The sequence below is a fragment of the Giraffa tippelskirchi genome, chromosome 7 (genome assembly GCF_054371585.1).
Source record: "Giraffa tippelskirchi isolate mGirTip1 chromosome 7, T2T-mGirTip1v1.2.pri, whole genome shotgun sequence".
Classification (NCBI taxonomy): Eukaryota; Metazoa; Chordata; class Mammalia; order Artiodactyla; family Giraffidae; genus Giraffa; species Giraffa tippelskirchi.
Genome location: NC_137281.1, coordinates 143,352,740 through 143,364,338, shown reverse-complemented (window position 1 = coordinate 143,364,338; position 11,599 = coordinate 143,352,740). Strand labels below are relative to the sequence as shown.

Below are 11,599 nucleotides of genomic sequence, written 5' to 3'. Positions count from 1 at the left end.
TTTATTATTTGAATTTTACAAGTAGTCTTTAAAGGCTTCAAACAAGAACTCTGTTGCAAAACTCTAATAAATAGCTTGCCCCAAGTCCCCAAACAAAATGTAAGACAAAATAAAAACTAAACTCAGAAGGATAAGCAAGACTTCAGAATGCTTGGATGTTAGTGCTATTTCTCATTTACAAAGAGATATCAGGCAATGTACAATCTCCTTCATACAACTCAAAGAGAGAAAGAGACAGACAACTGAGATCTTTACAAAGCACTCCGAAATCTTCCTATTTCCATGAGAGAAATGTCACCAGAAAGAAAAAAAATCCCATGAAGAAGTCACAATTATGAATGAAATTGTAGCATAAAAGTCTGGTGATGCGGGTTGGGGGAGAAGAGGGAAACTCCACCCCATTTTTTTCAGGGATGGAGAGAGGAATGGGTGGAGATTATTTGGGGCAGGGAGCTTCCGAGCAGATACCGCTGGATTGCTGAACATTCCCTTAGACCAGAGTCACCACGGAAGGGCGCAGGTGACAATTTGGTGACAATTGTGAAGGCAAGAAACAAGGCCACCAGGGGCTCCCCTGAGGCCTCTCAACACTAGTGACCCAGTGTCTCTGTTCTCTGCAGGACTGAGAGCCAATGGCCAGGGGCCCAAAGCAGCTGCATCACTAGACAAGCAAAGTAGCACATCAATCATTTCTGCAGCAGAATCCTGTAGCTGGCCACACAAGGATGCAGGAAATGCTGGGCAGAAATTGTACACTGGGACATGCAGGTCTCAAAAGGCCATTCCATCACCACAATCACTGCTCCTAACAAGTAAGTATTAAAGTTCACAATTCAACATTCATTTTTTTTCCTAGTTACAAATACTGGTAAAGTCTTGCTTTGGAGAGAAAGATTTACTAGTTCATCAGTAAGATCATTTTGAACGAGCTAAAAATACAATTTTGCTACATTGATAGCTTTAAAAATCTCAAACAACAACTATCCTTTTGACCAAAATGCATACAAATCAAGATTTTTTAGTTTGGAGGAATTCTGAAACCAATTACTGTTTGGACCCAGGAAGTGACAGGAAGGCTGATTTCAATACAGAGGGACTCACTTAAGCCAAACAAAGGGCTCCAGCTCAGAGGAGCACATAACACCTGGGACCATCTTCCCAGGGAAAGGTAGGAGGAAGCAGTGATGTCATAATGCAAGATGGAAAAGGGGCGTGGCCCACAGGCTCCGTCTCTGCCTCTCTCTGGTTCACTGATTTGTTAAGTAACCCCAATCCTGCTGATCTCTGTAAGACAGGGACAGACATCACTAGTTCATGCACAAGCCATTTGAGGGAGGCAGGCATTTTCTGAAAGCACCTCCCTCCCCAGGCATTTTTAGGAACAAGGGTAAGGAAATCCCCCTTCCCAAATTAGCAGTTTTTAAAAACTTTATTTTCCTAGGAACAATGACATTTGTCAGGATAACAAAGGAAAGCTTGGGTTACCTGAAACAGGTAAGAAAGAGCTGATGGAAATAGAGGCAGATGGGCCAGTGTGTGTGTGTGTGTCTGTGTGTGTCGGTGGGGGGGGGATCCTAGGCCCAGCTTCTTTTTAAATACATAACAGATAAAGATATTGTGCAAAAAAATAAAGACATTCACATTTTAGCAGTTAAACTTTTATTTTACTTTAAAATTTTTATTTACCTTTTTCATTTTCTTTTCTACAAAAGGCAGATAATGATTGTTGGTCTGCAGTTGTCAGGTTGTGCACTCCCCAAAAGGGGGCAAAGTCGGAAGCTGGGGCGGGAGCTCGGAGGATGCCTCCAACGGCGGGACTAAGGGGAAGGCCACCCCGTGGCCGCCTCTTCCGGCCTAGCTCATGTCGATGGTGTTGAAGACCCACTCCGTGAACTTCTTCAGCTTGTCGGAGGCATTCTGGGACTCCTCCTGCAGCCTCAGGTTGTCCTCTCGCAAGTGCTGAACCTCCGCCTGAAGGTGAGCTTTGTCTTCTTTTTCCTGGGAGGGTGAGCAGAGCAGGAGAACTAAGGGGGTGGCCCCACTCTGCCCAGCCGCTAGGCGTGGCTGTGGATCTGCGTGCACTTCACTCCGCTAAAGAGCTGACGCAGGGCCTGGCGTTGGGTCTTAACTATTGACCGGTGGACTTCTGCAGGAACTAAAGCCTATGGCTGGCAATTTTTATTTTGGCTAGCCAAAAATTATTTCACTGACACTCTGCAGGTTATTACATTCAATAGTTACACCTGGCACACCTGTAAAGTCTTCTCCAGCACTGTGGGTTTCATTTTTCACGTTCCACATCAGAATCAATCACTAAGGTTTTTTGTCTTTTTGCCGGTCTAATAGTCACATCGTCTGAATCAGAACTATATTTTGAAGAACTATTATCTTCTGAGACACTAGTATATATGTCGCTAGGACAATCAGAGAAAGTATCGGCATAAAATTCACTGAAAAATTCTTCCTTACTCAATTTTGCAGTGCATCATTTTTGAAAATTTTATGGAAATAAACTTGCATTTATAATATACACAAGGTTGGAACAAAAACCTAACAGAACAAAATGTGAATGATAATGACTTGTATATGGTGATGTTAACTGTATCACTCTAAAAGATACTGACACATCTCTGGTCAATAATATGTTAAGATGTCCTCACCCAGGGAACAGGACTTCCAGAGACAGCTACTACAGGTTTATTTTGGAATGTAAATACATGAGTGAGTGCATAGTTTAGTGTCTGTTAAGTTATAAGGGCTGTCTTACCTTCTAGATGATTGATCTAGGGGCTGCTCTCTTAATAATATAAAGTCACTCAAGAAACTAACAGCAACTGGTTCTTTTGGTGCAAGAGCCTGAATAACACTGAGGATGTGTGTGTGCATCTGGGCTGTGGATCAGGGGTAAAGAGACTGGGATAGGGCCCAGAGGGGGCTGGCTGAGGTTTAAAGGCATTTACAAAAAAGGGAACGCTTTTTCTGTATACACATGACAATGAAAGCCTTCTTGCACTATGTGCGTCAGTGGGAACCAAGCTCCAAGCAGACCCCTAAAACCTGTGTATTGAGAAAGCAGGGAGAACGCCCACAACTTATTCCACTGAAACTGCTGACAAAGGGCTCTCTCAGTTCAAGGCAGCTTGCATGGACAGGATAACCTGCTTGGAGAATATGTTTACCTTCTTCAGATCTTCTCGAAGCATCTTCAGCATACCTTCCAGCTGGTCCACTTTAGAAGCCAGAGTGGGAGAGGAATCTTTACTGCTGGGAACAAGAGACAAAAGACCATGTAGGCAGGAGTTCTCCACGGCTGGGTTTGTTTGGTGTTTCCCTTTTTTTTTTTTTTTAAGGAGTTGGCTATATTTATGAAACAGTTTTCAATGTCAAATTACTCACTATGGTGACACAATGTACATTTTCATTTTTAAAAAAGAGAAATGGCAGTTTTAACAAAAGGTAACATAGGCGTGAACTATAGCCAATCAATAGCTTCCTTAAAGATTCTGGATCTCTGTGACAAAAAGAATATGGGACAATACGTGAAAACGGTCTCTTCGGCAGCATAAGAGGGGCCTTCTGGCAGATACAACTGTCAAACAGTGAAATGAATCTCTCTCTAGCGGCTTTAAGAGAGTTACTCCTCTGTTGCACCTGTTGGGTGGGGCAGGGTCAGTACAGGCTCTCTCTTGGGGCCACTCAACCCAGTGGCAGCTATGTTACTGCATCGATCTCTTAAGACTAAATATTTTTAAATATTTTTTTAAAAAAAAGACTACATCTTTCAGAAGTTTGATGCATGTGTGCTCAACTGCTCAGCTGTGTCGACTCTGTGACCCCATGGACTGTAGCCCGCCAGGCTCCTCTGTCCGTAGGATTTTCCCAGGCAAGAATACTAGTGTGGGTTGCCATTCCCTCCTCCAGGGGATTTGCCCCACCCCGGGATCGAACCTGGGTCTCCTGCATTGGCAGGCCAATTCTTTACTACTAATGTCTTAAGCTCTTCACTATTCTGATCAGCAAACGCTTAAGGCTCACAATTTTCTCCCATTTCATTGCAGTGCTAAAAATGCCATGCCATTGAGCACCAAAAGGAGAGGAGGCTAGAGAAAAAGAAACACGTGTAACCGGCTGGACAGACCACACAGCTGGGCAAGGGCTGGAGACCTATCAGCTCTTCTTCACTGAGTCTTCTCTACTTGAATTCAAGCCTCCAAAAGTTTCTGGGTGAATTCTAGCCAGAAACACCACTTCAGTCTCCCACAACCAAGAATCTGAAGGCTCCCATGGAGATAACAGGCAGCTGACTCTTTCCAGCGGTCAAAGGGGGAAGACGTGGTGACTGAACAAACTCTTGGCACCATGAAGTAAAAAAGATACTTTTTATTTTTTAATTAATTAAAAAAATTTTTTTTTCTTTAACACCAAAAACATTCCATGCCACCATAGGCCTGTTGTAGATCTAGAATTACCAGAAGACATGGACACAGCTTATTTAAAGTAAATTTACTTTACAAATCAAAAGTTCAAGTTAGAATTCCCTGACCTAAAATAAGCTGTGTTCCAACGTCTTCTGCTAATTCTGGATCAGCAGGCCCAGCATGGATGTCACAAGGCTGTAAATAAAATGGAATGATAGTGACCTCCCAACTTCTAAGGCAGGATGACTCAATTAAAAGCTGACAGTGAATGGATTTTAAAAGGGAAGTGGTCAGCTGAAATCCACACCCTCACAAGCCGGTCAGGTTTGGATGCATTGAAGGCCAAAGATAGATGTGATAGAATAAGAGTGGTTCTGAACAGACAACAGTGAGGCTGGGGGCACGGCTGTCCTTTACAAGCCATTGAGTCCACTGTGCCCCGCCTTGGCAGGGCTGATGCAGCCACGGTAGGTTATCAGTGACTCTCAGTAGCCTATCTGGACTTCTGAAGGTTTGCAAAGATAAGTTCTGTGAGTGCACTAATCATCTTTAAAAACATTTAACTCCAGTTGCATTTGCTCATCCACACTGAACAAAGACCCAATCATCACCCTCATCTTAGGCTTCTATAGATCCTACAAAGATTTAAGAACCGTTTAATAACGCTTCCTCACGAGAACAGTCTTTGCTCACTCAGACTTCTCCTCATCCTAAGAAGGGACATTTGGGGTGCTTCTCTCGACTCTTTACATTTTTTAAAAAAGTTCTCAACAAACAGCCAAACTAACCACCATTTTACCTACCTAACTAACTGTCCCAACAACAGGATAAATGCAGCATCTGTCTGTTACACTCACAACAAAAGATCATTACCATGACACTTTCTCCATGAAAAGGGTTTCCTTACAGACTTGCTTAAGAAGTAAGTCTTCAGGTACAAGTCCCCAGGATATTTGTGCAATCTATGCCAACCTCACTCTTCCTGTTATTGGCTATTTCTGACCAACTTTTATAGCTACCTGGATTCTTGTTGTTGTTTAGTCACTAAGTTGTGTCCAACTCTTTGTGACTCCATGAACTGTAGCCTGCTAGGCTCCTCGGTCCCTGGGATTTCCCAGGCAAGAATACTGGAGTGGGTTGCCATTTCTTTCTGCAGGGGATCTTCCCAACCCAGCGATCGAACCCATGTCTCCTGGTTGTCGGGAAAATTCTTTACCACTGAGCCACCTGGGAAGCCCACACCTGGATTCTTAATCATCCTCAAAAGGTTTTAAGAGATTTCAAATTGATGAAATCATTCTGCATCAAGGGAGGCTTACTATGACTGTTGGGATACTTTTATATATAGAAACATCACACATTTATCCAACAGCCTCACCATTTGAAAACTGACGGGAAAGTGAAAAAGTCAGCCTCTATATCGTTAGAAGCCAGAGTCCATAGTCTTAATTCAGCTACGGCTTTTCTTATTTTACATAAATCTTACTGATCCTGGTGACCTAATTCTAGTGTAGGTCTAAAGCAGAATGTTGGGAGTCGCTAAGATGCAGGCTCATTTAGAAGCATGACCTACTGACAGCTTCAAAATGGACAGACTCAAAGACTAAACACACAGGCGGCCAAGGATATTTAGCATAAACAATTTCTCTTACTTAATAAACCCTGAGGGCATAAATGTATTGTGGCACTAAATAATGAATCTTCATAATGATGACTTTAAGTCATCAAGAACAGTTTAAGGGTGTTTAGAGTATTTGGCTACAAAGCATTCTAACTAAAAAGTGAAATGTCTGGCACTGCAGTGATGAGCTTCACTTAGCTAATAGGTGTGACCTCCATCGCCCCTTCCCCACACCTGCTCTCTGTCGCTAGCGGAGGTGATACATGGTGTAGAGTGATACCCTCACCACCGGGTGACTAACCTGCTGTATGACTTCATCTGGACAAGGGCTTGGTCCTCAAGCTGGTCACTGTTGGATGCAGCACTCAGAGGCCGATGATTTTCATCACTAGCAGCAAAGAACGAGGCTCTCTGGACTAGAAAGGAGAGAAGAAACCATTCAGTACTGTGGAACCACATCCTGGGCCCTCTCTATCAAAAGTCAAGTAATGACTGACATGAATAGTCAAACCTAATCACGGGGCAAGAATGCAATGGAAACTTCATTTTTCCCTTGTAGGAAATGTTTTTTTTTCCTTACTGTTTTAGCTGGAAGAGGATAGTAACAGTATGGTTTCTCTTTTAAAAATAGTTGCTGTGACTTGATTTCTATTCTAGCTTTTCCCTTGCTTATACAAGTTGCATTCTATTGTTTCCCTGGAAACAGGCCTTGTGCCAAATTTGCAAACCAATGCTTTTCACTTGGTGACAACACAAAATATATTAAAGAGCCAGTACTGAGCTTCTTGAGGCTTCTTGAAGTATGTTTTCCAAAAAGACTCCTGGCCACCTTGGTGGGCTTTAGCTTAGGTTCACATCACCTCTGTTTCAAAAAACACTCACTTTAAGCCTGAGCCAAGAAACAAAATCAAGTTTTAAAAGAATCTCTCATTAAAAAACCAAAACTTCTTTGCAGCAACATGGATGGACCTAGAGATTGTTAGACTGGCCTTCCCAGGTGGCACAAGTGGTAAGGAACTTGCTTGCCAATGCAGGAGACGTAAGAGACCTGGGTTCGATCCCTGGGTCAGGAAGATCCCTTGGAGGAGGGCATGGCAACCCACTCCAGTATTCTTGTCTGGAAAAATCCCACAGAGGAGCCTGGTGGGCTATACCGTCCATGGGGTCACAAAGAGTTGGACGTGACGGAGAGACTAACAATGACAGCCATATGTCCACACAGACAGCATTGAGTTTTTTCTATTTCAGCAGATCAGGCCAGCACTTGTCTAATAAGGGCCTGCATTTAAGGGCCACTGGCTTAACGCAAGCACACAGCCAGTGGGCTGATGTAGGGATGAAGCAGGTGGAAAGTACACACGCCATCACTCCCCTAAGAGATAAGTGAGAAGAGCAGAGGGGCCGGGGCCGGGACAAGCATCCTAAGAGATCCAACTGTGCGGTGAGCAATGATGTCTTCATGATGTGATGAAAAACGCCCCCTGGACATGTGCTATTTTCAGTTAAGTGACAGCTGGGATGCTTCTGAGCTCTGCCCTTCCGAGATTCGGGGAGGTGAGGCATCCATGTTACGAATTCCCACTTAGAGGAAACACTGGATTCCACCTGGTTAAGATCAACAGTGTGGGCCCTGAGTGCTTGAGAACTGCTGGCTCAACTGCTTTCTGGCTGTGATGAAATGCGTGTGTCGTCAGTGTGTCCTGAGCACTGGCACTGCTCACGACCTCCGCGTGGCCCAGCCGGGATCGTCCGCGGACTCACCCTCGTAGGCCTTGGCGGCGTCCACCAGGTTGGACCAATCCAAGTCCGCAGCAGCGTCGGGCAGGGGCATCAGGCCGGGGTCGGGCATGGGCGGCCTGCGGGTCTCCTGGACGTCGGTGAGGGAGCTGTCCGAGGCTGAGAACTCTCCTGCAGGAATGGATGAAGGATAAGAGGCTTCAGGCCCACTGGACACCCATGCGAAGTTTTACCCATTTTCTGTGACCACAGTCGATGTCATTTGTTACCTGGAATCAGTTTCTAGTCTAACAGACCATTAGCGGTCACTCTAAAGCTGAGCAGAACTAGGAACAGACTTCCTCCAATCTTAATTCCTTTTTGTGTAACCTCCCAGTGTCCCATTTCTAATGGTGTGGGTCTGGGACTGCACTAGTTCTGCACTGAGGTAGTGTGTCTGCTTTTGCAGCAGCTACTTGTCTAACAGAGAGACCCAGGGCAGCTTCGGCACCTCACTTTTCCTCCCAGAGTCAAGGGATTCAGGCTGGGGTGAAGGGACCTACTTCATCAAAGAGCTGGATTTTGCAGCCAGACCAGGGAGGCTTGGTGATGCATGTTTGAGGGAACCATAAGGCTAATTTTTATCTGCCTTGCAACCTGGGATCTGACTCCCTCTATGTGGACTCTCTGCATCCCTGGGGCTGCTGAGGGCCAGACACTTCCTTGGCCTGTGTCTGCCTTGTGTCCCAGGGATGGCCCACTGGTTCCTGCGGTTGGACATACCCAGGGTGGTGTGAGAACCAAATGAGGGTGCCTGAGAGTGGGTGCCGGGTCGCCCAGTGGAGTTAACGCCGGTTCACTGGTGTTGGCATCCTTCTCTTTCCCAAGGACTCGCTAGGCAACTCTTGGCATCAGTTTTTGATTTATAGCAGTCCAACATCCCAAACCCCTTCTAAGGTGGCAAGTTTTAAAAACACAAATATTAACCTATAGTAACACCCAGTCTCTGCTTAGCTTGGGGATGGGCAGAATGAGTGCAATGAGCCCCTCTGTGCAGTGGAGGGCACACTGCCACTGTTCAGGTTCATACAGGTGGAGGAGACGGGCACAGGGCTCAGGAAATGCAGACGCTCTCGATGGGGCAGAAGCTGTGAGGGCAGAGCGGGTACCTCCGTGAGAAGGGCCGCTTCACAATGTGACCACAACACTAAAATCCACTCAGACACAGAGCTGAGAGGTTCTCAGTCAAAATCTGTAAGCAACTCGAGAAGTAACTGTTTACAAGGAGTTAAAAAGTTTTGCCAATTATGATAGTCTGTAAACCAGAGTATATTTAGTGCTTGCTTTCCCTTGCAAATTACATAAAGGACTGCTCTGGAGTGCAGCTGCTAGTTATTAATGTGCTTAAAATTACCAAAATTATGAGAAAATGGAAATCAACAAATACTGCCTGATATTAAAGGCTCGGTTCTATTTAAACTTGCTCCCAGACCAAGGGTAAGAAGCTGGAATAATTTTTTAATTAAAAAAAATTGAAGTAAAGTTGACATACAATGTTGTGTTAGTTTCTGGTGTGCAGCAAAGTGATTCTATATTTATATATACACATACATAATTTTCAGATTCTTTGGAATAGACAGTTTTGTTATGTCACACACAATCCTTCTGCTTTTTATCTCTGGGTCCTAAATTTCCATTTGGAAAAAAAAAAGTTTCCTATCCCCCAAATGGATCTCGTGGTGGTCACACCCATGAGGTCAAGGACGGCAGGCCACCAAGGACCGCTCAGATTAGGGCATGGGATCCCTGAGGCTGCTGCCTAACTGTCAGGAAAGCAACAAGAGGTGCTGGAAGGGGCTGTGGAGGGTGGGCTGCCCCTTCCCTTCCTCAGTGCCAGCCCTTCAACTCCAGGCTTCCTCCGCGGGACAGTAAGGATGGGTGGGAGGCAGGTGTCCAGGCTGTTCTCTTAGCACGAGAGCTTCCAGAGTTCAGGGCCTACTGTGACATGACACATGCAGATAAAACCTTCCCAGAGGGCTTATTTTTATCACTATAAAGGTTAAAAAAAAAAAGGGGGAAGTAAAAGAAGTATTTGACGTAGGCAGGAAGTTGTATGAGGAATGGAGTGCAGGGAGAGTGGTTCCAATGCAGGGAGAGAAGGGGAGAAAATAAGGTTATTATTTAGGTCACCACGAGGAGGCGCTTCCTAGTGTCCAGAAGGTACAAAGTGGTCAGTTCATGTGTCTCCTTTGGTTCATTGCAGGTGGCCTTTTAGAGCAAAGAGAAACCAGGTTCACGCTGTAGGTGGACCTCCTATAAAGAGGGAGGATAGAGAAGCTGGTGTGATCCTTGAGGGATGTCTGCCCCAGAGAAGGGGACTGGGTGGGGAACAGGACTGAGATGAAGAGGAACAGTCATGGACGTGGGTTGGGGGTGCAGGAATGATGCAGGTTGAGAAAGCAAACTAGATAGGCAGATTTAAAATACTGCCCCAGTGCAAACTGTTACACGTAGAATGGATAAAAACAAGGTCCTACTGTACAGCACAGGAACTATATTCAATATCCTGTGATAAACCATAATGGAATTTAAGAATATATATGTAAAACAGAATCACTTTGCTATATAGCAGAAATTAACACAATGTTGTAAATCAACTATACTCCAATAAAAATTTAGAAAAAAATGAAATTTTGTCACCTGCAATAACATGGATGAACACTGAGGGCACTGTGCCAATGAAAAAAGTCAGAGAAAGATAAATACTGTATGATCCATCTCACTTATGTGTGATTATGTGTGGAATCTAAAAAAATGTGAGCTCATAGTTACAGAGATTAGATTGATGGTTGTCAGAAGTAGGGGTGGGGGTAGTAGAAATCGCCAGAGGGAGTCAAAAGTACAGATTTCCAGTTATAAAATATGGAAGTCATGGGGATATAGCATAGCATGGGGTATCTATAGCATGGTGACTACTGCTAATACTGTACTGCATATTTAAAAGCTACTACAAAAGTAAATTTTAAAAGTTTTCATCATAAAGAAAAAAATTTTTTTAACTTTTTAAACTGCTAAAACTTAAATTTTTAAAACTTTTTAAAAACTTTTAAAACTTTTAGTTTAAAAACACTTTTAAACTATGTATGGTGGCAGATGTTAATCTTATGATCATTTCGCAATATATACAAATATCAAATCATTTTGTGTTGGACACCTGAAACTAATCCGAGATGAGTCTTGTGGTCTGGTGAGGCTCAGGGTCCGTACCCTGTGGTTGGGATTCTAGGTGAGAGGCTGAATGGTGGGGTAGGGAGCCCAGATAATCTGAGCAAGCAAGCAGGTCTTCCTCTAATTACCATCCTTGAGCAAACTGAGTGGCAGGTGTTCTGAGGGACACGGGCCCCGTGCAGGGTGTTCTGGGGGACACGGGCCCCACGTGCAGGGCTGTTCGCTGCAGCTGAAGACAGGCTTACCGTGTAAGGACTTCATTCCCAAGGTGTACGAAGGCCTCCGCAAAGGAAGAGATGTGGGGAGAGAGGGGTATGTGCTACTGAAGAGGACGTCGTTGGGCAGGGCTTGGTCCAGAAGTGAAGCCCTCGAGGTGAAAAAGTGCTCCCTCTGGCCGCTGTAGATGCTCTCGTCGGACAGCGTTCTGTGCAAGGCCCGCCTTGACGTGGGGGTGGTGGGAAAGGGAGACTGAGGAGAGGAGAGTGCGTGGAACTGAAAAACAGCATCAGGACAGCAGAAATCAATTTTCTGGGTCACACACTCATGACCTGGGGTGCGGGGTGGGTGGGTTAACAAAAATCACTCTCGTAGACACGACCCTTCAAATCCTGGAGCC

The 11,599-nt window shown here is 44.8% G+C and overlaps 1 protein-coding gene across 23 annotated transcripts in view; it reads right to left on the bottom strand.

Moving 5' to 3' along the window:
• Positions 1-1,642: 1,642 nt before the first annotated feature.
• The window catches only part of SIPA1L1 (signal induced proliferation associated 1 like 1), a 368,059-nt gene continuing 358,102 nt past the window's right edge, over positions 1,643-11,599 (bottom strand). For 13 of the 23 annotated variants that reach the window (XM_081508904.1, XM_081508901.1, XM_081508895.1 and 10 more), the window contains 5 exons: positions 11,229-11,475; positions 7,801-7,947; positions 6,341-6,455; positions 3,180-3,264; positions 1,643-1,998 (listed from right to left, as the gene is read on the bottom strand). In XM_081508904.1, coding sequence (XP_081365030.1) covers positions 1,855-1,998; positions 3,180-3,264; positions 6,341-6,455; positions 7,801-7,947; positions 11,229-11,475 — 738 coding nt within the window. In that variant the 3' untranslated portion in view covers positions 1,643-1,854. The remainder of the gene's footprint in view (positions 1,999-3,179; positions 3,265-6,340; positions 6,456-7,800; positions 7,948-11,228; positions 11,476-11,599) is intronic. The other 10 variants (XM_081508913.1, XM_081508915.1, XM_081508909.1 and 7 more) reach the window with 1 other exon arrangement.